This window comes from Nicotiana tabacum, chromosome 11, assembly GCF_000715075.1.
Source record: "Nicotiana tabacum cultivar K326 chromosome 11, ASM71507v2, whole genome shotgun sequence".
Taxonomy (NCBI): domain Eukaryota; kingdom Viridiplantae; phylum Streptophyta; class Magnoliopsida; order Solanales; family Solanaceae; genus Nicotiana; species Nicotiana tabacum.
Window position 1 is genome coordinate 86858849 of NC_134090.1, and position 18981 is coordinate 86877829.

An 18981-nucleotide genomic window follows, 5' to 3' on the forward strand; every position below is an offset into this window, starting at 1 on the left:
GGGATGTTGTGCGCTCAATATTCGCTATGTGCCGACAATTGGTGATGCTGTAGATGGATTACGACGGGCTATGGATGCTTGATTATCATTGTGATGATGTGTTGTCTAGCCTCAGAAGTAGGCACAATGTTAAATCTTCTAGTTGTTCATTTTTGGTATGAGGCGGGTTCATATGTCTGGTTGGGAAGCACAGATTTGGGAAGAGTGACTGGTGGCCTGGCTATTGTGATTAAGGTAGGTTCATGGAAAGGTGCCGATTTGAGTATAATCGGTGGCCCACCTCCTGCATGATGAGTTTGGATCGTGTGTCTCGTATGAGATTTCCATTCGGTGGAGTGCATATGTTATCATTTCAGAGCATTTGGGGAAGTTATTTGACTATTGCAATGATGGGTAAGCACTTGTCATAGTCTTTAGGGTGTTCTGTGATCGGCATTGCGTGAGTTTTAAAGTATTCGGCTAAATAGTCATGCGGGATGTGGGGATGTTGTGAAGATATGGTACTTTGGGTTGCTGATGAGGAGTTCTATGTCTTCGAGCTAAGTAGTGGAGTCTGCTAAGGACGATCAGATTGTAGGATCATGGGTTGTATCAGTTTACAGACTGAGAGATTGCTTGGTTATTTCTTTGGCGTATGCTGGTGAAGCACGGGTTGCTCGACGCATATTAGCTGTGTATTGAAGATCAGAGTAAGATGAGTGGTTATCAAGAATGTTCTAGCAAATTCCAGGTCTTATGTAGCCTTTAAGGACTTTTGAATTTGTCTATGGGCATGCTTGAAAATGGTAGCGAATGGTAATTGGATCTGCGATATTTCCTTGTCAAGAAAGGTCTATATGTCAATGTTGGAGTGATGCAAGAAATGGCTTCGGGTTTCCAAGAAGTTCCCTTGGGGTGGTCATATCGGATTGGGTTACATTCGGGATAGCAGTCTACATGACTTGATTGAGTTAGACGCGATTGGTTCTGATTACTCGATTATGTGTTAATTAGTTTCGAAGAATTTATCATGGTTATGACCACAGTTAGAGTTGGCATTTTTCTATATGTATAGAGGCTATATTCTGTGTGGTGGTGTTCTCTTGGATTGAGTTAAATGAAATATTTTCAGTTGATGAGGTGTTCAATTTTCTTATGGTTCAGAGTTGACTATGAGATTTTCGTAGTGTTGCGAGTTAGCATGTTAGAGGCGATGCACCGTGTGGGGTTGAAAAGTTGCATGTACTAGGTTGAGGTTTAGCTTTAGAGGGAAGGATATGATCTTTTGATGTCTCGAACAATTTCGGGTGTTTAAGGTCTTGCTGGCACTATGTGTTCCCATCGGAGTAGAGTTCGCCAGTTGGCAGGTACATTGTGTTTAGAAATATGGGAGCTTTTTCGTGAGATGATGGAGTATGATTCACGTGTCAGCCATTTGAGTGCGGTGTTGAGATTGGGTGTGAAGATTCTGGTATTCGTTAGGCTCAGAGACTAAATGTTCTTGTTGGTAGACTATTCCTTGATTGCGAGTTGTGGAGAAATGTAGAGGATTGGATGATTGATGGTCGATGTTATGGAAAGGCTGCTATAGACTTTTGGAAGGTTTATTTATATGTTGGGGATGATCGGAAATTTGTTTGGGAGTTGCTTTTGAGCCTAATGAGAATGTGTATTCTGTACCAGATTGGATTCGTTTGTTCTTGCGCAGTTGTTACCACATGTATATCATCGGGCAGAGTGGATGTTATTTGCGCCTTAGTTTATGTTGTATGCTTCTCTCTTATGCTATGATGGGTTGTGAGGGTTACATGATTCTTCACACGCATGTTGTAATTTAGTTTAGACCTCATGGCACTAAGTGTGAGGTGGCCTTTGTTATATTGCTTAGATTATTGCACCATAGTTATGCTTGTCCTTCTCAGTATTGTTTCTTCCTAATGATTTTCCCTACAGTTATATTTTTTGCATTCTATTGTGCTTGATGTTGATGCACATGTAATCAGTGAGCCTGAGTACTATGGTTCGAAGGGTACCCTATGTGGATTGATATGATGGGATCGGGTTGCACGCCGCAATGGGACAGTGATGAAATGTGACTCCTTATTCCTATTTCGTGTATTTTGCTTTCACCTTGTTGAAAATAGTTCATAGTAAAATGCCAAAATTTCCCTGCCTGCTTAACTTGCTTAGTAGTCTTCTTATTTAGTTTTCTTACTGTTATCTGTCATGTCTGAATTATTACTTATTAGTGTACGGAATCGGGTTGTGTGGGGCTCCATATGATTATTATTAATACTTGTCGTTGTGGCTGCTCGTATTGGCTGAGATGAGATTTCTAGACTTGAGATTTGCGCTATTGTATTGGGATGAGGAAAGTTTGGAAGAATAACACTATATTTTGCTGAGGACTTGGGCAATGGCCCTAGTCGGACGAGTGAGTTTCTTGGCTTATTGATCGGATGAGTGGTTAAGTGGTTACACATGTTTCTTTCACCATTGGTAGGGTATGAAGGTTTTGAACGGGGTTCTAATCGATAGGAGGTTTGCTACCGGTACCGGATATGTTTTTGGGCAGTAATGGTGATTAGCAGTTCCTATTGTAAGTGTCGAAGTGATGGGGTATACCATGTGAGAACATCTTGGGTTATGGTTATGATTTGACACAGCTTGTTCAGACTTATAATGTGTGAAGATATGGGATTTGGGTTTTGTAATGAATTCTGGATGATAGAGATTGGGTTCTAAAGTTTAAGGACCAAGGTTGAAACAAGGATCTCTAATGGTGTTGCATTGGCGGGCTTGTGTGGAGAAGAGTGACATAGGGTCACCCCGGGTTTTGTGCTTACTAAGGTTAAACCGTGATTTGATAGCTTTGGAACGACTCCTGGCACGTTCGAGGACGAACGTGTGTTTAAGTGGTAGAGGATGTAATGACCCGACTGGTCATTTTGAGTATCTATACTTCTCTTGGTATTTTGACGGCTCGAACATCTCCGCATGATGTATTATGACTTGCGTAAATCGTCGGTATTGGTTTTCAAGTTATCCGGAATCGATTTGGAAGAATGAACTTCAAGATTTGAGCTCTAAGTTGGAAGAATTTACCAAGTTTGACTTTTTAGCATTTGACCTCGGAATGGAGTTTTGTCAGTTTCGTTAGATCCTTTGGGTGATTTTGGACTTAGAAGCACGTCCGAATTGTAATTTGGAGGTCCATAGTTGAATTAGGCTTGAAATGGCAAAAGTTGGATTTTTGGGAAGTTTGACCGGGAGTGGACTTTTTTATATTAGGGTCGGATTCCGATTTCAAAAGTTGGAATAGATCCGTAATGGCAAATGTGACTTGTGTGCAAAATTTGAGGTCAATTGGAGGTGATTTGATAAGTTTTGGCATCAGATGTAGAAGTTGAAGTTTCAAAGTTCATTAATTTTGACTTGAGGTGTGATTCGTCATTTTGAGGTTGTTATGCGTGATTTGAAGCTTCGAGTAGTTTTGTTTTGTTATATAGAACTTGTTTGCAAAATTTAGCGCCATTCAAAATTGATTTGCTATGGTTCGGACGCTCGGTTGCGATTCTAGAGTTGTTAAAATGCTTCAGTAAAGGCCTTAAAGACTTCAACTTCTGCCAGACATTCTTCCTAGGATCAGAATTATAGTACTATTTCCATGTTTCCTCTACTGGTGTCATGAATTTTGGATGGTCAGCCCATACATTAAAGAATCTAAAAGGAATCTTGCCACCTGGTTGTAATCTCTTTATTGTTACAACCATTGGAGCATGATCTGATATTAATGGAGCCTGTAATCAACTTCCATGTGCCCATAAGTCTGCATCCATTCATCATTCCATATGGCTCTCTCAATCTTGCTATAGACTCTATCTATCCCTTGCTGTTTATTTGACAAAGTTTAGAAATTCCCCTCCTAAGATAACTCATTCAGATTTAACATCTGCATACACTCTGAGAAGTCTTGATTTCATTCTTTGTAATTGACTTGCCACAAATCTTGTCTTGTATTGTTAAAACTGAGTTGAAATCTCCCCATATGATCCGTGGTATATTGCTCTGTGGTGATAAGTCATTCAATTGTTGCCATAATGGTTTCCTTTTTTCATTAGTGTTGAATCCATAAACTACAGTTGCAGTTTATTAGATTCTGTCTGCCAGCAACTCTACAATGTATTATTTGAGCAGATTTTTCTAGGATTGTAATATCATATGCTTGAGGGTTCCATAGTATCCAAATACTCCCATTTTGTGCATAATCGTAGTTGTAACTTGCCTGCCAACCTGGTGCCACTAGTTGAGTTATATGTTCTACCTTATCCTTTTTTACTCTAGTTTCCACTAAGCCTATTAACTTTATGTTATACTTTTTTTTATAGGTACACAACTCCTTGTATTTGTATCTCTTGTTGGTACCTCTTATATTCCACACCATCCAGGACATCATACATGCTGAATTTGGCCACCTGTGATAGGCGGTTTCAAGTTAGCTATTACAACTAGACTTGCTTGTTATTGTGGTCCTTGCTTTACAGGAGACAAAATTGCTTTAGCATAAGTCATTGGAACACCATTGATCTCCACTGCAATCTTCCCCTTTTCTAGTTGTCTTTGTGCACCTTCTTCTGTTTGCTGCTGATCATCTGTGCTTTCTACTAGCTTAGAAGTACACTCTACTTCCTTGCTTATTATGTCACCTGCTTTTGGCTTGATTCAACAGTGGAACAAAGAGGTGATTCTATTTTTGGAACTCAACAATGTCAAGAGGTTCCTCCATTTTTTAGCAATATCAGAGTCAACACTCTGCCTAACAGCATCTTTTGAGACTTCATAGTCTTCTACCTCCCCAAAACTGATGACTCAACCTTTTACTTCTGTGAGGAACCAGGTTCCTCACTTACACTACCCTTTCTATCCCTGAGCAGCCATGTCTCCCTCTTTTTCTTCTCAATCTGTTTACCCTTATCATCTGTTGCATCTTTCTCAGTCAACTTTCTTTTCTCAAATTTTTTTTCACTTCATTCTCTCTTCCATAATTACATCAGCAGGTTATACCACTTCATCATCAATCAGCCTACTTTTGATCAATCCTTTTTACTGGATCAGAAGTTCATTTAAACACAGAACTCAAAAAGAAAAGGATCATCATTAAAATTGACTTCTTGAGAAGGACTTGAGGGATCATGTCCCTCATTCAGTTCTCACATTTACCAATTTCTTCATCCTTCAAGACTTCCACAAATCCAACAACAATTTCTTCCTGCCTTGTCTGTCATTGATATACAAATGCTTGGTAAGGAAGAGTGTAAAGCACGAAGGGTGATGCCGTGAGCATTGTTTATACATTATCATGTGAGGGGAGTGTAAAGCGCAAAAGGTGATGTTGTGCCACATATTGAGAGTAAAAGCACGAAGGGTGATGCCGTGCCATATCATATGAGAGTAAAAGCACGAAGGGTGATGCCGTGCCATTTCATTTATATTGTTATGCTTGTATGTTTCGTGAGGTCACGGCACAATGTGTGTTTCCGTGCAGGCGAGGATGAGGGACATGCATTGTGTTTGATACTAGTCTTCTGTGTATGCGTTCATGTCTTTACCTTGAACTGTTATTGACATAATTATAGATCTGATGTGACTTGTTGCTATTGTTTTGTCATTGATCTCTATATTAATTGTTGTTGTGTTGCTCATACCTTCTACCTGCTTAACTTGCAAATACCATGCATATTCCCTGCTTTTATAATTATACTCATGTCATATATATTCTGTTGCACTTTAGTATAAGCCTTTCACCATGCTAGTCATTTATGCTCTTACCTGTTAACCTGTAAAGATCATGTGTTTCCTTCTTAGTTGTTATAATTGTATTTAGTCCTCCATTATGCTAGTTAATTGAAGTTGATATTCCTTGTTTTCCAATTGTTGTTATTACTCACGTGCTTTCCGCTTAGTCTTTTACTGTTTCCCACATATATATCCTTGTCCATTATTGTTGTTTGCGTATTTCCTACTTTGTAATTCTTGTTATCGGTATTTCTTTCATCTGGTTGGTTCTGTTATACGTACATTTGGAAGGATGAGTTGAACACACGAAGGGTGTTGCCGTGCCAATTGATTTAACACATAAATTATTTATATATGGTGAGGAAGAGATTTAAGCACGAAGGGTGTTACCGTGTCATTTGACTTGATATCTTGGATATATTTCTCGTACCAGGAAAGATTGTAAATCTTCTACTGTGATTCCTTCTAGTTAGTTGTTGACTGTCTCGCAGAGTTGTATACGGTATTTTTATCTGTTATATTTCAAACTGCATATTCTGTTAGTCTATTGTACCGGTTATAACAATAAGCATCTTTTAACTAAAAAAGCCTCATCACTACTTCGACGAGGTTAGACAAAATACTTACCAGTACATAGGGTCGGTTATACTGATACTACACTTCTGTACATTACTTACAAATTCTTGGAGCGGAGCTTCTAGTGATGTCGGGTGCTGACTCTGACGATGTTTGCGCATTCCAGATATAGCTGCCATTTGTCATTGGTAGATTAGGTTTTGCTAATCTGTTATGTAAATTCCAAACAGATCATGTAATTTTTTTGTACCAGTTTTGTATACTCCAAATCTTAGAAGCTCATAAGTCGTACTACCAGTTCTTGGGTAAATTTGTACATACTCAGATAATTATTTTCTATTTTCCTATAATCTCTTTTGGACTATATTTTCTATTAGTTGGCTTACCTAGCAGATCGAGTTAGGTGCCATCACGACCAGTGATTCTTGGGTCGTGATAGTTTCATCGTAGTCGAGTTCTTCTTGCTGAGAGTAACCTTGAGCAACTAGCCATGCTTTATTCCGTACCACTTGTCCGGATTCATTCAACGTATTTTTGAAAACCCATTTAATTCCTACAATAGAAGCATTTGATGGTTTTGAACCAGTTTCCGCACTTTATTTCTTTCAAATTGATCAAGTTCATCTTTCATTGCTTTGATCTAGTAAACATCTTTCAGCGCTTCATCCACTTTTTTGGCTCAAGTTGAGAAATTAGAGCCATGTGAGAGTTGAGCTGTTGAGATCTTCTGGTAGTGATTCCTTCCTATGGATTTCCGATAATGATTTTTTTAGGATATCCAGGTTCACTTTCCACGTATTTGGGATGTTTGTGGTTGGTTCCCTTTCCTCAGTAGTCGACTGTTCTGTTGAAGAAGATTCCTGGATGTGCTCCTCAGTTGACTTATTCCACTGACTAGTTGACTCACCTTGACAGTCATTTCCTACAACAATAGACTTTGGAACAATAGAAATTTCCTCATCTTCAGGAAGATTTTCATTACTTGAGCGAGGGTTAGTATCAACAAAAACAACATGAATTGATTCTTTGATGCATAAGTAATAAGTAGTAATTTTTACCACTTATTTGCACCCTTTTACTTTTGTATTAGCCCAAAAATGCTTAAAGGTATTCCCGAGAATTGATAAAATGTGCTTACTTGCAGGATTTATTGGAAAATGAGCCAAAGAGATGAAAATCAACTTAAGAAGGAGCAATTTTGGACAAGGACCAAAACAAAGCAAAAAATGAGCAAAGTGCGGAACGTATAATATTGTATGTGGCCGCAGATCACGAAGAACCTCTAACAATGTCCCTATACAAAATACGGGCCGCACAATTATTGTGCGGCAGCAGAAGGTGAGGTTCAGAGAGAAGGGAATTTGGATCCATGAAAAAGTGTGGACCGCACTATTATTGTGCGGCTGTAGAATCAAAAGTGAGGCCATACTCAGAAATGTGCTGTCCCAGAATCTGAAGAAGTACGGCCGCAAACTAGAATTGTACGGTCGTAGAAGTCCATTATATCAAGCCACCTTTAAAGTGCGGACCGCAGACAGAATTGTGCAGCCGCAGAACCTCTGTAGGGGCAATTTTATCCGATAATTTTAGTTGTGTATAAATAGCCTTTTTTTGTCAAAATTAGGTTAAGTTTGAACATCAGAAAATAGATAATCGTTTTTCCTTTACTACTTTGGGTAACTTTGTAATAATTTATCATTTTAACATTGGATTTTCTTCCCTTTATCATCTATTATGAGTTTAATCTTAATTTTTTCTTTAGTTTCTTGAATTTTCTCTATGAGTAGCTAAATTTCTAGCTAGGATTGTGACCCAACCCTAGGGTGGGTACCTAATAGGTGTTTAATTTAGGGCTTGTTTGTGATTGGGTAAGTGATATGTAGCCTAGTTCTTGCTTGAATTTAAGAATTAATGGTTGCAAATATTGATTCATGCCTAATTGACTTAGACTCTACTTGAGAAAGAGAGACTAAGTTTAGGAAAACTTGGCTAACAAGGAATTGGAGTGAACTCAAGAAATTAGGCAAAACCACTCTAACTACCGAGAGATATCGAGTGGGTAATTGCGTGTGATTGCTATATTACATCCCAACCAATCAAACTTGTCCTAGAGCCTACGATCCATTAGATAACCACCTAGGTGGAACTCACGACCCTATATCTTTTATAAACTTGAAAAACAGCAATACTATCGTTCTCTAGATTTTCATTTACAAATATTAGCATAGTCATTAGAAGTAGAGAGAAACAACCAAACATGTGGAAGGTGCATTTTGGACACATCATACACTTTTTCTATATATATACCTAATCCAATATAAGCTCTATGTGGAATCGACTCTGACCCTCGTTGGGTAATTATAATTGCATCGACCGCTTCACAATCCCAATCAGTGGTGTGAATTTGGGAGACATCAATAAGGTTCTTTTTTTGTAAACTCTATATGCTCTACTTGAGGGAGAATATCCAAGAAATATACCTCCATTGCTTTTTGGATCAAACTTACACAGATTGTCCTTTACATTATTGTGAATAAAGCATTTACATCCAAATGGGTGAAAGTAACTGATGTTGAGTTTCTTACCATTCCATAGCTCATATGGAGTCTTTTTAAGAATGGGTCGAATCAAACACCTATTTATAATATGACATGCCGTGCTCACAGCTTTTGCCCAGAAGTGGTGGGGTAGAGAGTTTTTCACAATCATGGTTCTTGCCATGTCTTGTAAGGTTCTATTTGTATGTTCTACCACTCCATTCTATTGAGGCGACCTTGGCGAAGAGAAATTGTGAGAGATTCCTTGGTCATTACAAAAGTTTTTAAAAGCTCTACTTTCAAATTCTCCTCTGTGATCACTTCTGAAAGTGGAAATGTAATATCCTTTTTAACGTTGAACCTTCTTACAGAAAACTTCAAAATTCCTTAGAGCTTCATCTTTATGACTTAGAAAATAACCCACGTAAATCGAGAAAAATCATCCACAATAACAAAAACACATTTTCTACCACCTATACTAGCAGTTCTAGTTGGACCAAACAAATCCATATGCAATAGTTGAAGAGGTTTAGTAGTAGAAACAATGTTTTGGATTTTGAAAGATGAACGAGTTTGTTTTCCTAGTTGGCATGCATCACAAATATGATCTTTTGAAAAATCTAGTTTTGGAAGACCGTTGACAAGATCGTACTTAGAAAGTTTTTGAATAGTATGCATGCTAGCATGTCCAAGTTTTCTATGCCAAACCCAAGGATCATCAATCATAGAAGTAAGACAAATTTGATCACCAAGGCTATCTACAATACTGATAGTACAGACATTCATGTCTCTATTTCCTGAAAGAATAACTTTACCCATTTGTCTTCTATAAACCAACCATGTTTCTTAAAATGAACCTCATAGTCATTGTCACATAACTGACTGATACTTAGAAGATTGTAATCGAGTTCATCAACCAGGTATACTTCGTCCACATCACATATTGAGCTTAGGGGAACTTTTCCAACTCCAATTATATTTCCTTTTGATTTATCTCCAAAGGTAATTGTTCCTCCATCTAGTTTGGTCACTATTTTGAATAATTATTTGTCACCAATCATATGTCTGGAACACGCGCTGTCAAGATGCCATTTTTCTTTTCGATTCTTCTTGCGGTGTTCCTGCAAAACAAAGTTACTTGTTTTTAGGTACCCAAGCCTGCTTGGGCCCTGAATGGTTAAATTTCTGAGTATTAGCTTAACTAGAGGATTTAGATCGCCAGACCCATCTCCTGTTGTCCTAGAACCTCCAACGGTTAGAAGTGTGACCACGTTTTCCACAATAAAAACCGGACAAATTATTGGGATTTTCAGAGCCCCTTTCTGCTCTAATTCTGTTCCTGCATTGGTTAGTGTTGTGACAATTTTTACCACAATAAGAGCATGCATGAGAGTTTCTAGTTCTAATCAAAGAATTATGAGGAGCAATCTGATTTAATTTGACAAAACTATGACTTATGGATTTTTGTAATCCATTCAGTTGAAGTTGAAGTTCACTAACTTCATCTTGAAGCATGTCACGCTCAATTTCACAAACTTCCAACTTCAAGGCCCAATCTTTCTTTTCTCTTTGGATTTTTCTGAGTTCATTAAGAACTCTTTCAATATTTGCAAGAGCAATATCAATAAATTCATGAAGTTCATAATAGTTGGGACATATAGGAAGATGTACCTCACTGGTTCCCTCGTCTGCCATAAGACCAAGTTCACTTGAGTCTTCATCGTCATCTGTTCCTTCGTCTGCCATGAGCCCTAGCTTTCCTGAGTCCTTATTGCTATCTTCTTTTATGGCCATGAAACATATATTTTCAGTTTTTTCATGGTCATATTCTTCTTCATCCCTTCAGGATCCAAAGGACTTCTTCTTTTGAAGGTTCCCACTGAGCTTCTTCGTTAGTTCGGGACAATCAGCTTGAATGTGTCCACGTTTTCCATATTCATAGCATCTTCCATCATTTTTATCATTTTCATTATTTGTCCTTCCTTTTATGAAGTTTGATTTCCCTCTTCTGCTATTTCTGTTTTTCCTCATCATGCTTGTTACAACTTCGTAAATCATGGCTATGTTTTCATATTGTTCTCCTTCTTCCTCTTCATTTTCTGGTTCAACCACAGTTGTTTTAAAGGAAATTTTTTTCTTCTTTTCTTGTTTAATTTGCCTATCCATGTGAGTTTTCTCAAAGTAAATTAGATCACCTCTAAGTTCATCATAAGACATTTTGTCAAGGTCCTGACATTCCAGAGCAATAACCTTGGGCTGCCAAATTGTGGGTAGTCTTCTAAGAATTTTTCTGACATATTCTCCGCTCTTTATTGGTCTACCAAAAGATTTTAGATCTCCAAGGATTTTGCTGAACCTGGAGAACATTTCCTCCACTGATTCTCCATCCTTCATTTGAAATAGCTCATATTCACGAACTAGAAGATTGATCCTTGTTTCTTTCACTTTGTTGGTTCCTTCATATGTGACCTCCAATTTATCCCACACTGCCTTGGTAGTTTCACAGCTTGAAATCTTTTCATACTCTCCTCCGCTGATAGCATTATATAATAGATTTTTTGCTTTGGCATTCACAGTTATGACAGCAACTTGTTCATTAGTGTAATCATCTAAGTCAAGTGGATCAATTGATACAATGACTTGACCATTATCATCTTTCTTTGGAGGAATTGGAAGAGTTCCCTTTTTTATCATTGTCACACCTCCTTTTTACATCACCCCGAAGGATAATGTATAAGGGAGTTTTTCCATTTGAAGTGACATTATTCGGATCGAGATTATTTATTTATTTAGAGTCGCCACTTGGGATAGGTTTGGCTTTTGGTGTCCCAAGTCACCGGTTTATCTTGAATCCCGAACCGAGGAAAATTTTCAACTTCCCAATTGGAGTCTACGAACCAGAAATTCTAAGTAAGGAATTCTGTTGACCCGAGGGAAGGTGTTAGGCACCCCTGGATCCCGTGGTTCTAGCACGGTCGCTTAAACTATTATAAAGGGCTAAAATCTGATTTTAAAACATGTTATAACTTATGTACTTGTTAACTTCAAACCGCTTTTATTATTATTTTTTAATAGATTTACAACGTTGTGAAAACGCGTCTCGAATCATGTCACATCAATGCACCCGTGGTTGTTGACACATTTCGACTCTGTTGAGATTTGGGTTTAGGTCACATAAATGTGCGCCCGAGTTTAGGAATGTAATTTTATTAAAATCGCGCCTAAAGAGTTTAACGCATTATTATTTTGGGGGAAAGCCATGAAGTTCGCTAAACGGCCCTTCCCGAATTCTAAGTATTTGAATATAATATTTATTTAGGGCCCTGCAATGTTATATTTTTATTTGGCAAGGCTCATCTCATATTTTATTTAAAAGGCAAGCCTAACGTGACTATGATTTTTTATTTATTGTGTCTCTAAAAAATAAAGAAAAGGGCCTAATTCGTTGACATTGTTTAAAAAATGGCCAAGTTTGAGCCCACAAAACTATATTCCAAATCAGTACCAAAATGGGCACATAATTAAGCGAGATTTGGGCCGTCCAGTTGAGTATTGAGGCCCAGCCTGTGGTAGCTGATCACTGAAGCACCGGTCTAAAACAAATGTCTATGGATATTAACACAAAGGGTTCAAATATCTTATCTGATGAATTCGAAGACTACTCAAATAAAGAGAAAGCTTAAGAACATGTATCATGGTAAAACAATGCGTTCATTTTACCTTGAACCAATTGGTTAGGAATCCAAGACAAACTCTTTTTAGTAAATTAATTTCCCTGACCACGTTCGAATTGCTAGTTTCCAGTTATCAATTGCAAATAAATTTTAGTTTGAACACACTAGTTAACTTGATTATTTTATTAATACTAACATAGATAAGCTAAGTCATTCTTCATTCCAAATCTGACTACATAACAACGAAACAAGCCATTGGTGACCTATTATATTAACTAGTACCATACAAATTTATGAAGATACATGCTAAACTTCACACCAGAAATGACATGAATATCACATACCAGTTCAAATCAGTTACATATCTGCACCATTTCAGATTTAACTTTAGACAAAATGCTAAACTAGCAAAGTATTAATTACAATGAAACTACGACATGGTCAATTACCAACTAAAACAATCCAAACAGTCCAGAAATGATTCCAATTAACAATTCTTAATACTATTCAAATCAAATAAACTAAATATATATCACCACTTCTCAACTAATCGACTACAACCATATATATCCAAATGAACACATGATCACAGATCTGAATATCAACTCATTCCAGTCCAATTTGTGATTACATCAGCCGTGAATTTGAGTGTGTACCTGAATTTGAAATTGAGAAGAAGGAGAGGTAAACCAGCAGCAGTAGATAGCAAACAACAGACCAAGAGATAACCAATCAACAGCAAATGCACAGCCCCAGAAATTGAATCACAACCCAGAAAAATCACTCGAATGCACCCAAATTTAACCGAGATTGAACTTAAAATGCCCTAGAACTTCATTGGAACAAAACTCAAACGAAATCCAAACTAAGTAACCCCAAATTCACTCTAACAAGTTACTAAACACCTCCAAAAACTTTTAGAACTTGAGCTTAGAGTAGGAATCAAGTGAACCAAAGAGGAATTTGAAAATGACTAAAACAGGCAATGAAACAGTGAAATGGTTTTTTGGTTTTTTATGTTTTATGATGTTTTTGTATTTTTGTATATTTGAATTTCCAATGCAGATCTGAAATTTAGAGAGAGTGAGAGAGGGCTTTTAGTGGGAATCTTTGATGGCTGAAGCTTCTGGAAGCTTTTCAGGGAGTCTAGCCCTCGTAAATGAAGGTATTGGGTTGCCTTTTATAGGCAAGAAATGGGGCAGAATGTTCTGGAATGTTTTACTCAATTTCCCCCCTTTTATATTTCAGAAATTAGCATATTAATCCTGAAGTTTTGACTTGTTACCCAAGTTACTGCATTAAGAGTGCAGAAACTTACACTAAGGCCCCCTTCTAGAAGGCCCTAGGTGTTCTTCTACCTATAGAATACCTATACTACCCTTATTTTGGTTTTGAAATTACTATTCTTAACAAAATAGCCCTTTCCCATGCCCAAACTACCCTTATTTGCCACCTGAAATTACTGACTCAAACAAACCCTTTACTTGAGTTAAAAATTAACTATAGTTAATCCTAGTGAATCTAAATCAGCTATAGCCGATCAACAAAACTAAAATTTAACTTTAATTAATACTAACTAACCTAAATGCTTTAGTTAATACTGACATTAGACTAAAGTAACCAACAATTAACAGAAAAAACGAACTAATAACTGATAAACAAACACTGAAATCATAAACTAAAATCATGAACTAGTAAACACGAATTAAACAAAAGATTGTAACTAAAAATAGAACATAATTATGAACTAAATCACAACTAATTCCAATAAAACGAGAATTAGACCAAAACAGCAAGAACAAATTAAAACTAAAAGAGATAGAATTAATTTTGAAAAGAAACTTACCGCTTTTAGTCTTCGATTGGGATTGACCCCGAATTTGGTTTTCGATTAATGTTATATATTTATTTTATCCAAAAATAGACATATAACATGAATCAAAAACAACAGAGTGCTTGAAACTCCAAAATGGGTGAAATCGGAAAACCCTAGATCTAACATTGGAGAGGTTTCGCTGGGATTTGAAAGGTTTTGGCTTGGGATTAGAGATGAGGAGAGTTGGGAGACTGCGGGGTGTGAGTTTGAGCTGGTTTGGACAAGGTTGTGTTTTGACCAGATTTTCAACTCAAGATTCGAACAAATAGGTGATAATTCGAGGGAAACCATCGGTAGGGTTGGAATGAGGAGATAGAGGAGAGTTAACGGTGTAAGTTTGGTGGTGGTTTGCATCGGCGCCGCCACCGGCGGCTTAGGGATTTTAGGGCGGCACAGCTAGGGTTCATGGCTTCCCACGAAGATTTGAAGGATTCCAGGTGTGTTCGAACGGTTTTGGCTATGGATTGAGGATGTATAAGGTAAGGTGGTGTTATGGTGTTCGTTTGGTGGAGATTGGACACCGGCACCACCACCGGAGGAGTTGAGGATATGGGGGCAGCGTCGCTAGGGTTACGCAGAGGATGAGGCTGTTTGGAGAGATGAGAGATCGGGGGGTGGGGCACGAGTTCGGACAGATTTATATTAATGAGAGGTGAGTTCCTGGCCGTTGGATCTAGTTACCTCGACGTCGTTTCAGTTCATTGGGTGGGCAGGCCGGGTCGGATAATGTTTGGTCTTGGATTTGGTCCGATTTTTAGGGGTTTTGGCTTGGGCTAAAACAGTTTTTGGCTCAATTCGGGTTATTTAGACAGCCCTTTTCTTTTCTTTTACTCTTTTCATTGATTTTCTTCTTTTCTTATTTTTTGTGCTTTATTTATTTACATATTTTACCTATTATTATTCTTTTTTTTTGAATTTTCTGATTTTATTATGTAAAATCAAAAACTAAAACAACTAAATCAAATCTAAAATTATACTAATTGATATTCCAAAATTAACTAACTCCAAAAAGTAGTAATGCAAGGAATCATTCTTGGTATTTTCTTTATTTTTTGTAACATTAAAAAGTACATTATTTTGTATTTTTATGAATTATGTCACCCGGAATGCACACAAAATTCCAAACAAGACATAAAAGTCAAACAATTAATTCCTAAAAATTCAAGTAATTAAGAAAAATTCTAATTCTAAGGAATTTATAGGAGTCGTTTAAACGTGGCAAAAATCACGTGCTCACAATCACACGCCAAAAGAAGAAGAACAAGAGCTAAGACTGACAAATGAGATAGAAAAAATTTAAATTACAGTTAGAAGAGGTACAGGATAATCCACCAAATATAAGCATAAACGAAATAAATGACCAAAGTGATAACGACAAAGATCTAGGAGAAGACTATTCAGAAACAAGTGAGACGTACACAGAACTTATAGAAAAAACAGAAAAGATAAAAACAAATCCAGAAATAAATACAGGAGATATGACCGAGGATAAACCAAGCACATCAGGAGTAAAAAATCCAAGACAACTAAACCCAACCTTTTCTGGTCACTACCATATTTTTCTTGCTCTGATACCAATTTTGTAAGTAGTTTGTGGCAAGCGGAATTAACTTTGTAAGTTGATATTCTTCTATATTTTCTTTTAATAATTTAGACAATAAATTTATATTTTCTAAAGTTTGTAACCAGTGCTTGATATATTCGTAGTTGATCATTAATCTGAATATAAGTCTAGTTCATATAAATCTAAGATATTTATTTCTTCTGATAGAATTAGTTCTGTATATCCTTGTTCCATTATGTTAATTATTTCAAAAGAAATTAAAATATCGTAAATTTTTCTCCTAATGTCGTTATTAAGTTGGTTCAAGATATATAATATGAGTATTTTGTAATCATTATTATTATCTAGTAAATAAGTGTGGTTGCTCATAAGATTATTATTTTTCCTTATTCTTATCATGTGTTTACTAAACATATTCCCTCTAACCTCTTTGTTTATCATAGAGTTTATCATTTTTTAATAAGTTATATTGAACAATCTTTTCTGGTAACTACCATATTTTTCTTGCTTCAATCATTTACCCTAACAGCGCCTCAACTCTGTCTACTCCCCTAAACGACTTCCATGCCTATCGGTTTCGACCTTAGGATGGCATAGTCTGGGCTTAACTACTCTCAACATTATTAGACATGGCAAACTTTCTCAAGATATTCTTTATAACAGTACTATAACATGATAAACAGTTATGATATTCAAGAGATTATAAGGAATATAAAAGTTTAGTTAGACATGATTATGAATAAACTTACCTGATCTTGTAACTCGTTTGAATGTTCCATAGTTGTTAAAGAGACTTGTATATAACTCAGATATTTCTTATAAGAGAGAGAAGATAAGAGAGAAGGTGAGGGTGTGTCCTCTCTTCCTCTGATTTACAAACTATATATAGAAAACTTTGAACGACTCTTACTGTTTACAAACGACTCTTTACATACTTAAATGACTCTTACTATTCACAATCATCTTTTCATGAACGACCTTTATTGTTCATGAATATGACTCGTACTTATATGAATGACTCTTACTATTCACAAATGACTCTTCATGAACGACCTTTACTGTTCATGAATATGACTTGTACTATTTACTTTATGACTTTTTACATTGTCTGTTTGCAATAGTTGTCTTCTTTTATAGTCATGCTGCTGACTTGGCTGGCTTTTCTCTAGCTGTTGTAATCTTTTTCTCATACCATCCATCTGTAAAGATAGAGTAGTAAGGATTGCAAATAAATCTTTTATTTCTTGGCTTTCATCAGTTTGGGTACATTTGTCTTGATAGGTAGTCTGCAATAACATTTTTGTCAGTCCTTATTACTTCAATTGTAAATGTAAAATTTTGTATATTTAATACAAGCCTTCTTATTTCCTTCGTAGTTACTGAATCTTGTACTTTCTGTGTTATCCACCATTTTACTTGTGTATTATCTGTTCTTACAATAAACTTGTTATAAACGATATATGGCTCAAATGCTAACAAACATTAATATAATCCAAATAATTCTTTCCTATTTATCTCCCATTTTAATTGTGGTTCCGTGTATGATCCTGAATAATATCTACAATGGTGTTCAATTATCATATTTATATTTTAGAACTCCTCCATAGCTGTGGTCACTAGAATCAGTTTCTACTATGTATGTGAACTGTCTTTTTTCATCTGGAAAATATAGTTTTGGTAATTTTTTACACATATTTTTTATCTTCTTTATATGTAATTTATCTTTTTCGTCAAAATGGTATTCTACATCCTTTTTTAATTTTTTCTGTAGTGGTTTTAAGTTTTCTGCTAATTTAGGGATATATTCCCTTACTTGGTTAACTAATCCTAAAAATGATTGTAACTTCTTTTTCGTATCAAGTGTTTCGTTTAAGTTAATTATTTTTTGTACTATATGAGTTTGCATTTTTATTCCATTTTTATCTATTTGTATACCTAAGAATTCTATTTGATTTTTCATTACTTCTGCTTTCTTTTTACTTAAACTAATTCCTGATATTTCTATAATGTGTATGAATTTTTCTAGTAGTTTTATATGTTCGTTCTCTGTTCTAGAATATAACAGTATATCATCTATATATATTATACAATTTTCTAATTGGTTAAAGTAGTTATCCATAAAATGTTAGTATCTACCTGATGCATTTTTATATCCAAATGGTAATACGTTCCATTCGTAAAATCCTTGTGGTACTGTGAATGTTGTTAACTTTTTAGATTCGTCTTCTAGTTTTAAATGGTAAAATCCTGATTTACAGTCAAATTTACTAAAATAGTTATATCCTTGTATTTGTCTGATTTTTAGTATTTTATTTGGTATCAGATAATTATATGTTTTTGTTTTTGCATTTAAATTTCTATAATCTACAACCATACGACTTTTTCCTCATTTTTGTTCGCTATGCTTATTTACTATAAATGCTGGGCTAGTGTGTTTACTATTACTTTCTTGTATGTACTTATTGTCTAATAATTCCTGTATGTGTATTTCAAATTCTGTTAGATCATTAAAATTGTATTTCAAAGGTTTTTGTGTTATTATACTATTTTCATCTATTAGTTCAATTTTTATTTTTGTTTTATATTTTTCCCAACCTTGTAGTGGATTATCATTATATAGTAGTTCTAATTTATCTTGGAGTAGTTTTATCTTGTTTATTGAGAAAATAATTATTTCAATATTATGGTTGCTTTGTGTCATATTTTCTAATTTCTGGGTAATTTTTTCACTTCCTTTAATCCAGGGTGTTGTTTTTCTCAATTTATTATTTACTCTTTTTGCTCATAATCTTTGCTTACACGGAGTAGTAAACCACCAATGTGTTTTTGTTATAGTATGTGGGAATAACTTATCTAAAAATGGCATTCCTAATAATATATCTTTATTTGTGAATTCATAACTATATATTTCTTCTATGGTTAATATTTTATCACATATTTGTATTTTTAGATTCCTTGCTTTGTATGTTATCATACTTC

The 18981-nt window shown here is 35.7% G+C and overlaps 1 protein-coding gene across 1 annotated transcript; it reads right to left on the bottom strand.

Annotated features, from left to right (window-relative positions):
* Positions 1 to 10730: 10730 nt before the first annotated feature.
* Positions 10731 to 11582, bottom strand: LOC142165929 (uncharacterized). The gene has a single exon (XM_075224319.1). It carries the CDS (start codon positions 11580 to 11582, stop codon positions 10731 to 10733), a length of 852 nt encoding a protein of 283 aa, XP_075080420.1.
* Positions 11583 to 18981: the final 7399 nt, after the last annotated feature.